We start from the raw sequence: 19,356 nt of genomic DNA on the forward strand, positions 1-19,356 counted from the left end.
GAAAACTGTAGTAAAGTATTTCAATAGTCAAGGAATGTGACCACTTGAGTTAAATGTTATGTTATACATGAAAGGGAAATATAGTTATTTTTGCCCAAAACAATAACTTTCCGAATTAAGAAATACATATCTCATAGATTCACTTGTAAAAAAATGTGGAATGGAGTAATATTTCATACAGTAAAGCGTATATTTTCACGATATTTTCAGGTGTTATTATAAACCATTTCTGAGACCAGAGGAGTTCCAAATTTTGCTCTGCATCCATGGTCTTCTAAATTGATGCGAATATGAAGAAAAAATATTTTTAATTTGTTCATCCCTTATGACACAGTGTAGTCAGAATCTTTAAGTTCACGTTGTTTTCAACAACTTAGCATCCTAGTGCAAAAGCAGCTAGGGATTTTTTTGCATAAAACTATATCTTAATGGTTGGAAATGCTTGTAGGTCTCTCAGCAAAGTCACTTTTACATACAGTAGTCATATTCGGCAAACATATATATAAGATTACTGGATTACACTTCTGCAGTATGTATAATCAGTTTCAGATAAAAAGTAATCATGGCCTGTTATGAAAAAACAACGAATTATCAAGCTTATCTTATCCACTGGTAGAGTTCCAGTTTGCATAAAAGGTTGCCAATAATGGCCGTATATTTCAACAAGATGGTTCTTTGATAAATATGTTTTTGCAATACCTCTGTTTAAAACGTCCGCTTGAGCTTAAATCTAGATGGTATATTTACATGCACGGACAAGCTTAACGTAAAGGTCTTCACCGTACTGACTACATCTACTTTCAATAACAATCACTGTTGATTTTATGAGATTTACTATTTAGAAGGAATATGCACGCCACTACAAATATTAAACCATGAATCAACGGGTTTGATATCATGTTCTTCCAAAATTTCGATGCAGCGCTTGTGCTTATGAATAATGCCACTCACATACACGTCGTCCAGTGACAAAGCTTTCTTTATTTTTGTAAGATTTCTTGCTAAACTGAAGGCATCCGAAGTTTCAAAATTTGTAGAATCTTCCGTATCAAGTAGCAGACTTATATCTGCATTTTTTACAATGTTTCCATTAATATATAATCCGGTGACGATGCCAGTACCAAACACTACAATAAGTACATTCTTTTGCGGTATATTGTTCTTGAGAACCAATTCCATGACAGCATAATCGCCATCGACCTGCATTTTGATGCTTTTTCCATCGACAAATTTTGGAAAGATGGTGCCTTTCAAGAATGGAATATTTTCTGATGCTTCCGAAACAAGATAATTTTCTTCTTCCTCAGCGATATTTCCACCGGTGTTTATATAAATCTCGCTTTCATATATTTGTTTTATCTGGTCCAAAATAAATGATTTTAGTTGGTTTTCATACTCACATAAAGTTTGAGTACTCCATTTTTCGGTGCGGTTATTGGATTTTAATCGAACATAAGTTTCATCGATATCTACAAATGCGGTATGCGTCAGAGACACCATGGCTGATGCGCGCTGAAAATCCTCTTCTGTATCAATATCACACACCGGATGCTTTACTACCATAGTATGACACGGCACTGTTGGTATTGCTTTTGTTTTGAGAAAATCGGCTACCTGAATGACATAAACACTGCCATCTTCAGCAAATGTCTTGGTGTCTTGTCTAGGCAATTTCTTTGTGTACAGTGGCTTATTGTCTTCATATAGATAAACATTTGCTGGCTGCACACTGACACAACCTATACCAGACGACGTACTGAGGCGCAGCGCTTCCTCTACATCTTGCGACGTAGTTGTCGGTGTAGTCGCTTGTAGAAGAACGATTGTCTCAATATCTGGACGAGTTTTGAGAAATTCCAGTACCACGTCTGCCGTAATTGATTTGTCTGTAGCGGTTTCCGCTGAACGCCTGTGCACTTTAACACCCGGCGGAGCCAACGCTGCATAATGATCACTGTCTGTTGATATCCATACTTCATTCAAAGCAGACACTTTTAGTGCCTGCAAAACGACATGATGGAAAAGGGGTTTGCCGTTAAGTATACGGATATTTTTATTTGGGACACTTCTCGATCCCGCACGGATGGGCGTGAATGACACTATCATTATTATGTTATTATGGCGTACGTCCTCTTTATTGTTTATCCGTTGTTATCCGTTTTTATACACTAATACCTGTCTTTAAATTCGGATACGAGCATTTAAATTAGCCAAATACATTTCTTCACATTTTCGTTGATATCTGTAACAGAGTACTTATCAACTGGGCTTGTTACACTTGATTACCAATATCACATACTTTACTTTGCTTTTTATATTCATAATCGCTGGTCTGGAAAACAAGTCATCGACTATGACGATTGCTAAAATGTTTTTATTACTTGAAATAAGCACGGTGGTAAAATTAAAGCTGAATACCAAGATGACTAGACAAGATTCTATGTAAAATTTAATGTGCAAAATGATGCAATGTGAATAGATATTTAATGACAATGTGATCATTCAGTTTTTGGTCTGCCAGTGTTGAAAGACAAATTAAATCTTCAGGTCTGAAATGGCTGTAAATAATTTTGTCGCACCTGATTAAGTGAGAACTACTGATATTTTATTATCCATTTAATTTTATGTGTACTTTACTTATACAAAATATATTGCAGTGTCATCAATGACATTTTAGAAATTTAAAGATATCTGAAAAATGTCCATCAAATTCAAAAAGGCTGATGACATGTTTATCAGATATTTATTTATTTAATTTTATTGGGTTTAACGTCGCACCGACACAATTATAGGTCATATGGCGACTTTTCAGCTTTGATGGTGGAGAAAGACCCCAGGTGCCCCTCCGTGCATTATTTCATTACGAGTGGGCACCTGCGTAGAACCATCGACCTTCCGTAAGCCAGCTTTATGGCTTCCTCACATGAATAATTCAACGCCCAGTGTGAGACTTGAACCCACATCGATGAGGGGCATGTGATTTGAAGTCAGCGACCTTAAACACTCGGTCACGGAGGCCCCGTTTATCAGATATTCCATTTAAAAGTCCTAGGTTAGTTTGATATTTTATCTTTAATTATACATGGTATAAATTTTACATTGCAAATATCATAACATAATGCCAAATACAAGTTAGGAGGGATACTTCCCGTTTAGGAAGTCAACCACTCCTTTTTTCCCCTACTTCCTGAAACCTTATACTAAAATACTAAATATAGTAACCTGTTCCCCCGCGTTCACGAAATAAGAATCGTTTTTTAAAACCTGTTTTATTCAAAAGACTCAGTGCATAAGACCTTGTGGTATCATAAAATGAAATATACCATTGTAAACTTGAGAAATAAGTCTATAACGCCCACCCGATGGGGTCCGGGTTATACAGTTACGGGACTGAACGTCGCTATGAAAAATCGCATATTTTGTCAGCTTTATATACACCGAAATACTTTAAAAATGCAACACAACGAGATACACAACATTGAGACACAAATGAACTGTTTAAAGAGTTTTTTTTTCAAATTATTAAATACTCTCTATGTAAGGAGACCTGCTGACCTTTTCTATCTTTAACAAGGGAAGTGGCTGATAATGTTGGTTGAATTTATCTCTAGTATAATATTGCATCTGGCAGGCGTAATTGCTAAAATATTTTCATTGTTGCTTGGAATTTGTCAAAAATGTTAACTAAGCACTGTCCATATTTGGTGGAATCTATTCTTAGGTTTGTATCCAAGGGTATTTTTCAAGTTTTCATTGGTTGCTTATTACGCAAATATATATTTTTGAAAACAATAGCCATCGCGCATGTACTAAAAATCGCCCAAACGGACATTAAGAATTTATACACTGAAAGCGAAAGACATACTTTTTAGTCTGTTAGAATAGATTTGTTTTTCTGAGTTTACGAGGGAAATACGTGGCATTGTTCAGTAAGTTTGAATTTTGTTTAACTTTTTATTTCTAATAATTTTAGAATGATTTTTTCCACAGTTTTAGTAAAGAAATACGGTAATGAGCAAACAACATTTTCACTTATTGTTTTTTGACAAGTTCACGAAGTCCTTTGTTAGAATTTAGAACTGATTTTCACTTTTCACCTTTCATTATATTAAACATGTTTATTTGTATTTGTTAATTCTGTACTATTACTTTATATGTTATTGTTAATTTTAGATAACCGTTGTTGATGTACGATATTGTTTGTGGTACTAATAAAAGACTTAACGAGTATATTGAATAGTCCAATTGTAAACCCCTGGAACTCAGATATATCAGGCTCGTGCCAGTGTAAATGGTGCGAGGCCGTGACATTCTTACACTCTACCATTCCTAACAATTTTTGGATATCACTTTTTATTGATGTCCATATATCATTCTGTGATATGTAGTTTGTACAGCGCTTTTGAACGTTTATTTTATAGATGAAAAGAACGCTATGAATATCTTGTACATGTAAATAATAATATAATAATGTCGTCTGATAAGTGTATTCATTTTACGACATTTCCCCTTTTGACTAGTCATAAGAAAAAACTAAAATGTCTACAATTTACATATAGTGGGAAGAAAAGTGTGTTAAATTTTGTACTTTTGCAATAGGGGTGAGGCAGTAAAATGAACAGAAATATATGATTATCTTTGCGTCGTTTGATTATTTTTTTACGATATTATTAACAAAACTTTGATCTTAAGGTATGTTAAATTTAAAATCAAATATATTCACAGTCATTTTAAGATATAATCAAACTAGCAAATGACGGGTGAGCCGTTTATGTTTTTAGTTTACATACCCAGTCTAGATTTTATTGATGAATCATTGCATCTCTACCGCAAATTATATGATGATTTATTTAACAAATAGCTATAATACCCATTAAGTGTGGGTAGACACTTCCTTTTTCAATTGCATTTGCACGAAGTAGCTTTGCAAATCATACGACTCGAATATGCTATTTGTGTTGCGATTAGCTAAGAGTTTAGGTTACCTTAACTGGCACAGTGTTAAATCCATTGCCCATAGATCTCGTCGGTATTTCAGTGACGTAAATGTTTTAAAACATGATATAAGTCTGTTACTGTTTATAATTTAAACTTGCTGTGCCGAATGTACGATGAACTAGTGTATTGTAATACAGAGTTGAGTAACTTACATGCTGATGAAAGCTTTCGTGAAATACTTAAGTAATTTAATGAAAAACAACAACAACAACAACAAAAAAGTAAAAACATAAAAACAAAAACAAAAAAAAAAAAAACCAACAGCGAATTGAAAATTAAGCGTTTTAAAATCTTAATCAAAATCTTATCGAATTCGGTCCCAGTTTCGTGCTGGAGCGATCGAAATTTACGGAAAGTACCAACTTTTCATGGTAAACTTACATTGGAATCTATGCGAGAAATGGTCGGGACTCTTATTACAGTCAATACAGTTATTGAACAGTCATTTTGGATTAAGTTAAATTCGTAAGTGGACTGTTAGTATCATCATGTCTGTAGCTGAGTCTACAAGTGTAAGTGACAAAAGAGCATTGATTAAGTCATGTGCTTCGAAATTCGCGAAGGCAATGAAAGCCTTGGAATTAGCTTTGATTGGCACAGATGATGGAAAAATATCACAACTGAGAAGAGAAGTTCTTGACAGTTGGAATGTTTATGAAAAGGAACTTTGTGATATTGATGTGTTCGATCAGGAACAACAAACACAGTTCCAACGATCATGCCGACAGAGCCGACAAGAGTTGGATTTAATACTGGAGCAAGTTAGCCAGCGAATTGGAGCGATCGACGAAACGCTATCGTTGACGCGCGCACAAAGTCGCCATAGTGCTGCGTCATCCGAACGCAAACGACAGCGGGCAGAGCTGAAATTAGCGCATATCCGCAGACGTCAAGATTTAGAAAGACGGCAACAAGATCTTGAATTTCAGCAAGCAGAAATAAGGCGTGAAATGGAGAAAATCGCGGTTGAGAACGATCTGGCTAGGATCGAAATTGAAGACGACAGCGGAAGTTCGAGCAGTAATAGTGTTGCGTCGAACAATGTAATTCTGCCCGAAATGAGGCAGAGTGCTAGAGAAAAGACAGAGGCGTACGTACGAAGTCTTCCCGACGTAACCCCTACTCTTGGTCAGCCGGAATTAAACGTAGTTGCAGCATCCAATCCCAAACCCAGTGACAATGATCTTTTCAATGGATTTATGGCTATGACATCTAGTGCACAGGAAAGTTTGAACTTACCAAAACCAGAGTTACTGACATTTAGTGGAAATCCTGCGGATTATTGCAAGTTTATCAAAAACTTTGAAACAAACATTGAAATGAGAGTGAAGGACAATAGATTAAGACTTAGTTACTTAGTGCAATTTTGTAATGGTGATGCTCGTCGTAGCATCGAAGATTGTGTTGTTTTGCCATCAGATGAGGGGTATGTAAGAGCGAAACAAATCCTCCAAGGCAGGTATGGTAAGCCTCACTTAGTTGCTAGGTCCCATGTTGAACGACTGATTGATGGTAGCCCTGTTAAACCTAATGACGTACAAGGCCTCATGAATTTGTCGCTCGACATGGAAAAATGTCAAATAACACTTTCGCAAATAGGGTTTGTTTCTGATATCAATAATACTGAAAATCTCAAGAAAATAGTTAGGCGACTACCCATGCATATTCGGTCAAGATGGGCCGAACGCGCTAGTAAGCTGATCGAGCAGGGATCCGAACCGAATTTCAATGACCTGCTCACCTTTGTCCACGAGCGAGCTATAGTAGCAAACACAATGTATGGTCAAGACTTAGCCAGTGCGTCAAAAGGCATGTATACGGCAAAGGTTAAATCTGCACCTAAAGGCACTTCTCCTCGTGATAAATATGTCACGCTATCTACTTCTACTTCTGGTAATTATTCGGGCAATGAGACACCTCTGTATCGCCAGAGAAGTTTATCTTGCGTTTACTGTAAAGAGGCTCATAAACTGATGCACTGCGAAAAATTTAGATTAATTGAATTAGGAGAAAAATTAAAGGTTATCAGAAAGCACAAGATGTGCGAAAATTGTCTGAATTTTAAACACCTGGCTAAATTTTGTCGCAAAGGTAGTTGTTGCGAGATTAATGGGTGTAATGAAAAGCATCATACGATGCTTCATAGTACTTTGAATCAAGACGAAAGTCAGACATCGGGGAACAGTAACTGTTGTGCTACGAATGATGCACGGAAGAATAAGGTAAGTTTGCGTATTGTGCCAGTTATTATCGAAAATGGGCCTGTGCATGTAAACACATACGCCTTATTGGATGAGGGTAGCGATGTTACATTGTGTACGGAAGGGTTAATTAAAAAATTGGGAGCTACAGGTACACCCCGAGAGTTTAGCATCACAACCGTTAATAAGTCTTCCGAACGTAGGAATGGGGTTGAACTGAGTTTTAAAGTAAATTCTATTGATAGAAGCGAGACGGTGACCTTGAATAAGGTATGGTCAGTTGATCGCCTACCTATTTCACTTAGATCACTCCCTGATTGTTCGCAGGTTGGAAAATGGAAGCATTTAGCAGATATAAGCTTGCCACGGATTAAACAAGGTCAGGTAGAGTTATTGATTGGTAGCGACACCCCAGAGGCGTTCTGGGTAGAGGAAGAAAGGAGAGGAAATAGAGGTGAGCCGTACGCTATACGGTCGATTCTAGGTTGGAGTATACTTGGACCGACAGGTAAGACTGTTTTGTCTACAGATATGAATGTAAACTTCCAACAGACTTCTAGTGTGCAAGAGGAGATTGATAGGTTATGGAAAACCGACTTTCCGGAATGCAGATTAGACAACAGCACAGGTATGTCGTGTGAAGATCGACGTGCACTATCAATCATGGAAAGAACAATAGAGAAAGATGGCGGACATTACAAGATCGGACTACCATGGCGCGATGAAAACGTGAATTTACCAGATAACAGAGTGTTGGCAACTACCAGACTTGCGTATTTGAAACGCAAACTTCAAGGTAATGAGGATTTATATACAATGTACCGAAGCACGATGAATGATTATATTACAAATGGGTATGCTACTCCTGTTACAGACGCAGACGTAATGGAAACTGGTAAGGTTTGGTATCTTCCGCACCATCCAGTTATCAACCCAAAGAAGCCAGGAAAGGTAAGAATAGTATTTGACTGTGCAGCTAAGTATAGAGGTACGTCGTTGAACGATAACATTTTGCAGGGTCCAGACTTTATGAATAGCATTGTAGGAGTGCTGATACGATTCCGAGAGGAACCTGTCGCTCTTGTAGCGGATATTGAGGCAATGTTTCACCAGGTAAAGGTACAAGACAGTGATAGGAACTCACTTCGATTTCTTTGGTGGCCTGATGGTGATCTAGAAAAAGAGCCGTGTGAATACTGTATGACTGTCCATTTATTTGGAGCAACGTCGTCGCCTAGTTGTGCAGCATACAGTCTTAGACGTACAGCAAGTGATAACGCTAAGGAGTTTAGTGATGATACAGTGAAAACGATAGAACGCAACTTTTACGTCGATGACCTTTTGAAGTCAGTGACAGATGCAAAGGTAGGTATAAAACGTTCTTCTGAACTCCGAGATATCTTATCTAGAGGAGGGTTTAGGTTAACAAAGTGGTTATCTAATAATAAAGAAGTCGTGGATTCGATTCCAGACATGGAGAGGGCAGGCTCGACAACGAAGATCGACCTTGAAACTACCCCAAAGGTTGAACGTGCTCTTGGACTGCAGTGGCACATAGATAAAGATGAGTTTGCATTTGATGTAAGTCTTCAACAAAAGAGTCATACGAGACGTGGTATACTATCTGTTGCAAGTTCATTGTATGACCCCCTCGGGTTTGTTGCACCGGTGACTCTTATTCCAAAGTTGGTCTTACAGAATGCTTGCAGACAACACTTACAGTGGGATGAAAGGGTATCTGAAGCCGACGCCGAAAAGTGGTCTCAGTGGTTAATGAATCTTCCAGAATTGTCAAAGGTAAGTATTGACAGGTGCTTGAAGCCAGGCAAGTTAGACAAATCTTCCAAGATAGAGTTACACATGTTCAGTGATGCATCTGAACAGGCGTACGGATCAGCGGTGTATGTGAAGATTTACGACGCCGAAGGAAACAGTAAGTGTAGTCTCGTTATGGGAAAATCCCGGTAGGCGCCGATCAAATCTATTTCAATACCTAGGCTGGAGCTATCTGCGGCAGTGCTTGCTGTGAAGTTGTATCGGTTAGTAAAACAGGAGTTAGATTTGAATATAGATAAAAAATACTTCTGGACAGATTCTATGATCGTTCTGGGGTACATCCAGAATGAGAAAAGACGATTCAAGACTTTCGTTGCCAATAGACTGGCAATTATTCATGATGTAACAACGCCGCAGGACTGGAGGTACGTACCTACAAAGGAAAATCCTGCTGACTTGGCGTCAAGGGGCGTGCACCCTCACGAAACGGATAAGCTCTCAACGTGGCTTAGAGGTCCAAAATTTCTGCAGTGCGATAGTTCACACTGGCCAGCCACCCCAGGCCTTGTGACGATAGATGTTAATGATACAGAATTAAAGGCAGAGGTTAGTACGCACATGACACAAGGTAAGTGTGATAAGGGAATAAGTGATCTTTTAGCAAAGTATTCCGACTGGCATAAACTACAACGAGCTGTAGCTTACATTCTTAGGTTCAAACAGTACTTCTTTCAAAGGAACTCGAGATCAAAAGAAAGTACTGGAACTTCAGTAAAACGCGGGAGTTTGACTGTATGTGAGATTCGAGAAGCGACCAAAGCTATTCTCATGTTTGTACAAGGGAATGCGTTCGATATTGAAATAAACAGTGTCATGAAAACAGGTCGTGTTCCAAAAGTAAGTTCTCTTACCAAATTAAGCCCCGTTTACATAGGAAGTCTCCTGAGAGTCGGCGGACGACTTGATAATTCCAACTTACACAGTGATGTGAAGCACCCGATTATTTTGCCAAACAATCACCATGTGACGAGGATTCTGATTAGGAAATATCATGAAATCAATGCGCACATGGGCGCTCATCACATTTTGTCATTGATTAGAGAGAAATACTGGATTGTCCACGGACTTAAAACTGTGAAGTCGGAACTGAGCAAATGTATTGAATGCAAGCGAAGACTACAACGTCCTCAAACGCAACAGATGGGACAACTTCCAGCCGAGAGACTCACGCCAGACAAAGCACCGTTTACGTACGTTGGCGTTGATTATTTCGGTCCGCTGTATGTGAAATCTGGTAGGAGGCATCTGAAAAGGTATGGCTGTTTGTTCACTTGCTTGACTACCAGGGCGGTACATATAGAAATAACCCACAGTCTTGACACGGATTCGTTTATATGTGCCTTACAGCGGTTTGTAAGCCGTCGAGGACGCCCCGTAAAGATCTTCAGTGATAACGGAACAAATCTCAGAGCAGGAGAAAGGGAGTTACGAGAATCAGTTCGGCAATGGAACCAAAGTCGCTTGTCTAAATATTTCCTTCAAGAGACGATTGACTGGCACTTTAATCCCCCTTATGCAAGTCACATGGGTGGTGTCTGGGAAAGGTTGGTAAGATCAGTCAAAAATGCGGTAAAATCGGTTATTCGTGAACAGCTTCTGGGTGAGGAAGCTTTAATGACACTGATGACGGAAGTCGAAAAAATACTGAATGATCGACCAATAACTCAGGTAAGTGATGACTCACGTGACCCACTGCCGTTATCTCCAAACAAACTTCTTATTCTGCGCTCGAACTCGTGCATACCACCTGGTTTGTTTGAGAAGGACGATAGCTATTGCAAGCGTTGGTGGAGACAAGTTCAGTATCTTGCAAACATATTTTGGAGAAGATGGACGAAAGAGTACATACCCTGTTTGCAGGTAAGACAGAAATGGCACAATGTACAGAGAAATTTGACGGTAAATGACCTTGTGCTTGTCTGTGACGAACCGTCTACACGCGGTCGCTGGCCTCTAGGACGTGTGCTTGAGGTTAGTAAAGGGAGAGACGGACTTGTGCGGTCATGTAGGGTTAGGGTAAATGGTTCAGAGAAAGTAAGACCGATTTCAAGTTTGTGTATTCTCGAGCAACGTGTTTTATAAACATACGCGTTATGGTAGATAGTGTTTGTTTACGAACAAATACTGTAAGTCGTTATAATTCGCGTGTAAATATTTTTGAAATCGATTTTTTGTTAAAATACAATATAGACTATGTAGATCGTATATATTCACTACATTAATGAAATATTACATTGAATAAGTATATTTTTCTTAGTCTCCTAAAGTATTTTTAAATGAACTTCTATTGAAATTTGAAGGTTCATTGAGGGGCGGTGTAAGGAGACCTGCTGACCTTTTCTATCTTTAACAAGGGAAGTGGCTGATAATGTTGGTTGAATTTATCTCTAGTATAATATTGCATCTGGCAGGCGTAATTGCTAAAATATTTTCATTGTTGCTTGGAATTTGTCAAAAATGTTAACTAAGCACTGTCCATATTTGGTGGAATCTATTCTTAGGTTTGTATCCAAGGGTATTTTTCAAGTTTTCATTGGTTGCTTATTACGCAAATATATTTTTTTGAAAACAATAGCCATCGCGCATGTACTAAAAATCGCCCAAACGGACATTAAGAATTTATACACTGAAAGCGAAAGACATACTTTTTAGTCTGTTAGAATAGATTTGTTTTTCTGAGTTTACGAGGGAAATACGTGGCATTGTTCAGTAAGTTTGAATTTTGTTTAACTTTTTATTTCTAATAATTTTAGAATGATTTTTTCCACAGTTTTAGTAAAGAAATACGGTAATGAGCAAACAACATTTTCACTTATTGTTTTTTGACAAGTTCACGAAGTCCTTTGTTAGAATTTAGAACTGATTTTCACTTTTCACCTTTCATTATATTAAACATGTTTATTTGTATTTGTTAATTCTGTACTATTACTTATTATACGTTATTGTTAATTTTAGATAACCGTTGTTGATGTACGATATTGTTTGTGGTACTAATAAAAGACTTAACGAGTATATTGAATAGTCCAATTGTAAACCCCTGGAACTCAGATATATCAGGCTCGTGCCAGTGTAAATGGTGCGAGGCCGTGACATTCTTACACTCTACCATTCCTAACAATTTTTGGATATCACTTTTTATTGATGTCCATATATCATTCTGTGATATGTAGTTTGTACAGCGCTTTTGAACGTTTATTTTATAGATGAAAAGAACGCTATGAATATCTTGTACATGTAAATAATAATATAATAATGTCGTCTGATAAGTGTATTCATTTTACGACATTTCCCCTTTTGACTAGTCATAAGAAAAAACTAAAATGTCTACAATTTACATATAGTGGGAAGAAAAGTGTGTTAAATTTTGTACTTTTGCAATAGGGGTGAGGCAGTAAAATGAACAGAAATATATGATTATCTTTGCGTCGTTTGATTATTTTTTTACGATATTATTAACAAAACTTTGATCTTAAGGTATGTTAAATTTAAAATCAAATATATTCACAGTCATTTTAAGATATAATCAAACTAGCAAATGACGGGTGAGCCGTTTATGTTTTTAGTTTACATACCCAGACTAGATTTTATTGATGAATCATTGCATCTCTACCGCAAATTATATGATGATTTATTTAACAAATAGCTATAATACCCATTAAGTGTGGGTAGACACTTCCTTTTTCAATTGCATTTGCACGAAGTAGCTTTGCAAATCATACGACTCGAATATGCTATTTGTGTTGCGATTAGCTAAGAGTTTAGGTTACCTTAACTGGCACAGTGTTAAATCCATTGCCCATAGATCTCGTCGGTATTTCAGTGACGTAAATGTTTTAAAACATGATATAAGTCTGTTACTGTTTATAATTTAAACTTGCTGTGCCGAATGTACGATGAACTAGTGTATTGTAATACAGAGTTGAGTAACTTACATGCTGATGAAAGCTTTCGTGAAATACTTAAGTAATTTAATGAAAAACAACAACAACAACAACAACAAAAAAAAGTAAAAACATAAAAACAAAAACAAAAAAAAAAAAACCAACAGCGAATTGAAAATTAAGCGTTTTAAAATCTTAATCAAAATCTTATCGAATTCGGTCCCAGTTTCGTGCTGGAGCGATCGAAATTTACGGAAAGTACCAACTTTTCATGGTAAACTTACATTGGAATCTATGCGAGAAATGGTCGGGACTCTTAACTTGCATTCCTTAAAATGTCCAGTTTCTACGAATAATTGATCCTTAAGATATACTGGTGTTTGACCGTAGTTTAGACAATGTCCCTATTCTTGCCGGTCTGATAAGTTTTATTTCTTTGAATGATTGTCTTAGTAATATGTTGCATAAATTTGACCAAAAAATCCTATCAATGCCAAACGCATCTTTTGCCGACTAATGTTCAACTTTTTCAAGGAGTCTAAGACCACCTCTATCAGCAGAATCACTGTTTTGTTCACACATATGCTTCTCATACCTAGAATACAGTTCAAAATCATTCAAGTAACCGCTGGCTTTCATTGGATAAACAACGTATGGATTCTACTTTGTACTGCATTTCGTTTATCAGTTTTAAACATAAAAGATTTCATACATATTCGATAAATGTAGATAAATATGTTAAGAAGAATCAGATTAAATTATTTCAGATGTCAGTATGACAGTTTTGATTTTGCTTTTATTTTCTTTCTCTTCGCATATTTGATTACATGAAAAACGATAATCCAAATGTAAATTACTAATCTCACTGTATGTTACCAAATCACTTTATTATAATTAAGGTAAAAATGAAGATATAATACATACGACACCTTGGATACACAATATCAAAAAAGTCGCAAACAACTTTTGTATTTAATAGTTTATAATAATTCGATTAGATTCTTTTTTTCTGCGATTTTTAGTCACTGAATGCAGAGACAGATGAATATAGCATATATGTATATATATGCATTGTCTTTTGCAAACGTGTCTCGGGGTTTGATATTTTATTGTAAGTTAAAACATGCTTGCCAAAATATTTAATTATAATATTAAACCACAGGCGCTTGAAGCTCTATCATATCCCACCCATCTAATATACTATGAAATAGTACAGGAACTCTTTCAGAGATCTACGATGGCTTCAAGATATCTAATCTGCACATATATTTCGTTGATAGAGCTTCAAGCACCTGTGATTAATCGCTCGTTTGTAAAAAAAATAGGTTTATTTACAACACAGTTAAGCTCTGTTAAATCAGTACAAGGTATGAAGTGTAAGATCAAATACACAAGTAAGCGTATATAATAGCTGATTCTCTGCTGAAAGATATCTTAAGATCATAAATTATACCAAGTCCTTCGGTCGCTTCAATAGTATACCCTCAAAACTGAACTCGTTAGCATAATTTTATCACCATCTTAAATAAAAATGAATAGATGAGTTGATCTGATATGGCGATTAATATTCTATTTACAAATACGCTTTTTCCATTTGATGGAGGTCATTAACTTTTATAAAATCGTCACGTTTCCCATCATATTAGATAAACTGATGTTCATTTACTTGACCATATACAGTTGAAATTCTGTATCTCGAATTCCAAGGGATCGAGATTTTTTCTTCGAGATGGCGGAAAATCTACTTGAACTGATACGAGCCGTGCCATGAGAAAACCAACATAGTGGCTTTGCGACCAGCATGGATCCAGACCAGCCTGCGCAAATGTCTTTTGAGAAAAGTGAGCTTGAGTTATCGAGTTTCAACAGTATATTTAGTTCCTGATCCTGCACCTCGTTACTACATATTGCTTATTGTCTTTACAAATATAATACAGGCATATAATATGAGCTTCGCTTGCCTTAAATTGTTTAAATATTACTGAATTAATGCCCTTTTAAAAGCAAATATAATTTAGTAAATATTTATTTCAAAATCAAACATTGAAAATAAATTTTTTCAATCCTTTTTAAACAAAACTAATTATTGTTATTGACAAAATAGTTACAAGTTTTACATGTTAAATAACATATTTTTTGTCTCTATCAATGTCACATAAAATGTTTTGTTATGTTATTTAATCGTACATTTAAAAAAGATCCATATGTTTCTTCACAATTTACTTAAATTGTTTATAACGCGTGCAAATTCATTTACTTTAGATAGCGGTTCGAAACGTAAACTACCAATCATAATGAAACAAATTCACTAAATTAAGTTTTGTATATCTATTTACAGGAGTTGGCTGAGATACCTTTTTAAATTTTGTATTTATAAAGTTCACTTAATTTAAATAAAGTAAATGCTCTAGTGGACTTGGTAGACGAAGAAGGATGTTCGAACCCAGCTTGTATAACAATTCTGATATTATTATAGTTATCTCATCCAAAAAGTGAAAGTGATGAATTATTTACATAAAATCTCAAAGCTCTCAACCGTGCTATGATAAAAGTCACTATAATTTTTAAATTACCATAAGAAAGATCTGTAGAAGTTTGGTATTAAAACATGGTTCCGAGAAAAACAAAAGAGTCATTGAAAAAGTAAAAAAGGTACTTAAAAAGTCATCAAAACGTTCTTGAAAGGTACTTGAATTTTGTCTGAACCATGTTATTTACAGTTATGTTGAATTTTATGCATAAGTTAATGCATTTGGCACATACTACACTCTACGTTTGTTTAGTTGCACTATACTTTTTATTTTAGTCTCCATCTGTACAGAACAATGATTTGTATTTGTTTTGACTATGTGTCTGGTCGTACTGTTTTGAGTATTACTCTGGTGAATTTTGTTCATTTTCTTATCGAACGTTGTTGTTTATTTTAACACTGATTTTGTTAAAGATTTCTCCATTGCTAGTGTACACTGATGATAAAAAAAGACTTTATGAAGACATTTTTTTGATCCGTAGAGTGTAAACGTTTTTATCCTCATGGTATGAATTCGAAAGTCATTTACAACATAAAAATAGCACAAATTTCAATCTGATTAAAATAATCTCCAATTAATGCTACGCAACTTTAGTCAGATTGGCACAAATGTAATAACAGAATGCATAGCGTTAGTTCTATATATATATTATACATAATGCGAACGTGTATCCTCGCTGATCTTACGTATGTGAAAGTCAACTGTTCTAAATTGACACAAACTAATTCTATAAAATTCATTGTGTCCTCGAGATCCGGTTAACTTTCAGAGAGAAAAAATATAGCTTCTCTGGTCCCAATCACTTAAAAAGACTAAAATGTCACTGCTGATTTGTGAGACAAGAAATCTGAGATTTGAGTATACTGTTAAGAACATTTAAATTTTGACTATTAAACGTCAAATTTTAACTGCGTGGCTCACGCTGCAGATAGCGTGTCTACTGATCTTACACACTATTCGTTTGCTTTATTAAACAAAATGCAAAATGTAGACTTCACAAAATAACTTTATTTTTACTTTTGTTTAAAATTACTTATAACAGAAAATAGTTTAACAATTTCGGAGAATTTGATTTGAATCTATATATAGGCGTGCCTCTTTAAACCCTCGTAATAATCACAGTGTCACTAAAATATCCTTTTATTAATTTTTTTTCGACCTTGCTGGGCGGGGTTAATCTCTGATTTATACAAATAATGACAATCTCATAAAACGAGCAAAATAGGTAGAACAATATAATTGTTTAATGACTAAAATTCAATAATACATTGGTTACAATGTACGGTAGATGACAAATGAATAAGAAATCAGGTTGCCGAATACACTACATATCCTGCACAATAATGCAGCGGACCGTCGCGAAACCCCGCCCCGCCAGGTCGATTAAAATTCACAATTGTGAATTATATACATATATCTTTTATATTATTAATTACAGTATTAATTACATTATTAATTATTTATAGCATCGTTCCATGGAATTCAACGGTTTAAAGGTATCTAACTACCTAGATTAATATCCTTTTGAAAGTTTGAAAGCAGCAAATAATCGTATGTAAATTTTATTCACATGGCTATTCAATCAAGCCGCTAGTTACATGTCTACGCTGTTTAATGAAAAAAAAAGGTTAATTAATTAATTAATTAAAATTCTTTTCAATTAATGATTTCCTCAATTTTAAAGATAGTCTTTCACAGCTGTAGTGACATATCCCCTCATGTACATTTTTATAAACAGAAAAAGACAGGTTTAAAAGAGTTGAATAAATTCGAATTTGATTTTGGTTCCTAATGCTTTCAAAATATGAACGCGTTCCGCACATGTAAAACAAAATTCGGCTTCAACGGAATTAAAGCATTCAAAAGTTATGACTAATCAATTTGACCGCTTTTTTTCTTAAAAAATATATGATCTGCCCGCTTTATACTGCTTAACTGAAATTAAAATTCTATGATAATTTTAGTCTATATTATTACCTGCGGCCTGGAGGCTGCAGGAATATTGGAATGCAACAAGTAGTGTAGCACAATGGGGAAATGGGTGATATCACGTGATTTTTTACCGATATGCGATTGGCTCAACGCATTTATGGAATGCCGTTTTCGCAATATAGCTTGCAATCTATATGATATATACAGAAATACTTGTGACCTGAATTCCTCATTCATTATTTTATATAATTTATTCAAACTTTCAGCAATGATCAATATTGATAACTAGTTGTGCATAAGGGAATTGTTTCTGAATTACTTTAATTTCCTGGATTATGGTCTAGTGTTGGTTTGTTCTATATCTAAATGAAGTCCAGATGAAGGCATGAATCACATTTTTGAAAACTGTAGTAAAGTATTTCGATAGTCAAGGAATGTGACCAGTTGAGTTAAATGTTATGTTATACATGAAAGGGCAATATAGTTATTTTTGCCCCAAACAATAACTTTCCGAATTAAGAAATACATATCTCATAGATTCACTTGTAAAACATGTGGAATGGAGTAATATTTCATATACAGTAAAGTGTAATGGCATGATGAAAAACACACAAGCACACTATTCATCCATAAGTTACTTTTACGCTGAGTGGTCAATAAAAGATTGGAGATGTTATCACATTTTTCTTGTTTATAATTATTATATACATAGAAGAATATTGAAATAACTTGGCTCAGATTTTCACTGTAAAAATGGAATGCAACACTTATTAATTAAAACATGAAATAAAGATTTAAGCTATTTTCCTCAGTCTGTAAGTTTAGTACACATTTTCTATAGGTCAAACCCTGTCCACATTTTACCTTAAAGTTTTTATTTGCGTACATTCGTCAGATGATTTGAAATTCACTTCTAGCACAATATTTTCATGTGTTATTATAAACAATTTCTAAGAACAAAGGAGTTCCAAATTTTGCTCTGCATCCATGGTCAGAAGGATAAAACTTGATCATGGTTTCCACTTCTAAATCGATGCGACGGTTATGTAGAAAAGATATTGTTAATTTGTTCATCCCTTATGACACAGTGTAGTCTGAATCTTTAAGTTCACGTTGTTTTCAACAACTTAGCATCCTAGTGCAAAAGCAGCTAGGGTTTTCCTTGCATAAAACTATATCTTAACAGTTGGAAATGCTTGTAGGTCTCTCGGCAAGGTCACTTTTACATACAGTAGTCATATTCGGCAAACATATATATAAGATTACTGGATTACACTTCTGCAGTATGTATAATCAGTTTCAGATAAAAAGTAACCATGGCCTGTTATGCAAAAGAAACGAATTATCGAGCTTATCTTATCCACTGGTAGAGTTCCAATTTGCATAAAATGTTGCCAATAATGGCCGTAAATTGCAACAAGATGGTTCTTTGATAAATATGTTTTTGCAATACCTCTGTTTAAAACGTCCGCCTGAGCTTAAATCTAGATGGTATATTTACATGCACGGACAAGCTTAACGTAAAGGTCTTCACCGTACTGACTACATCTACTTTCAATAACAATCAATGTTGATTTTATGAGATTTATTATTTAGAAGGAATATGCACGCTACTACAAATATTAAACCATGAATCAACGGGTTTGATATCATGTTCTTCCAAAATTTCGATGCAGCACTTGTGCTTATGAATAATGCCACTCACATATACGTCGTCCAATGACAAAGCTTTCTTTATTTTTGTAAGATTTCTTGCTAAAGTGAAGGCATCCGAAGTTTCAAAATTTGTAGAATCTTCCGTATCAAGTAGCTAACGTATTTCTGCATTTTTTACAATGTTTCCATTAATATATAATCCGGTGACGATGCCAGTACCAAACACTACAATAAGTACATTCTTTTGCGGTATATTGTTCTTGAGAACCAATTCCATGACAGCATAATCGCCATCGACCTGCATTTTGATGCTTTTTCCAT

At 35.4% G+C, this 19,356-nt stretch overlaps 1 protein-coding gene across 1 annotated transcript; it reads left to right on the forward strand.

Moving 5' to 3' along the window:
* Positions 1–5,486: 5,486 nt before the first annotated feature.
* Positions 5,487–17,492, forward strand: LOC128547727 (uncharacterized). Its single transcript, XM_053520847.1, has 4 exons — positions 5,487–9,132; positions 9,292–10,703; positions 10,896–11,069; positions 17,412–17,492. The coding sequence occupies exons 1-4, from the start codon at positions 5,487–5,489 to the stop codon at positions 17,490–17,492; spliced, it is 5,313 nt and encodes a 1,770-aa protein (XP_053376822.1).
* Positions 17,493–19,356: the final 1,864 nt, after the last annotated feature.

The sequence above is a fragment of the Mercenaria mercenaria genome, chromosome 13 (genome assembly GCF_021730395.1).
Source record: "Mercenaria mercenaria strain notata chromosome 13, MADL_Memer_1, whole genome shotgun sequence".
Taxonomy (NCBI): domain Eukaryota; kingdom Metazoa; phylum Mollusca; class Bivalvia; order Venerida; family Veneridae; genus Mercenaria; species Mercenaria mercenaria.

What these genes read in the sequence shown, in the direction of transcription:
- LOC128547727 (XM_053520847.1), top strand. Translation starts at nt 5,487, where the DNA reads ATGTCTGTAGCTGAGTCTACAAGTGTAAGTGACAAAAGAGCATTGATT. An exon ending in TTACGACGCCGAAGGAAACA is followed by an intron (nt 9,133 to 9,291) that starts GTAAGTGTAGTC and finishes ACTTCTGGACAG; the next exon opens with ATTCTATGATCGTTCTGGGG. An exon ending in GGGTAAATGGTTCAGAGAAA is followed by an intron (nt 11,070 to 17,411) that starts GTAAGACCGATT and finishes TGATAATTTTAG; the next exon opens with TCTATATTATTACCTGCGGC.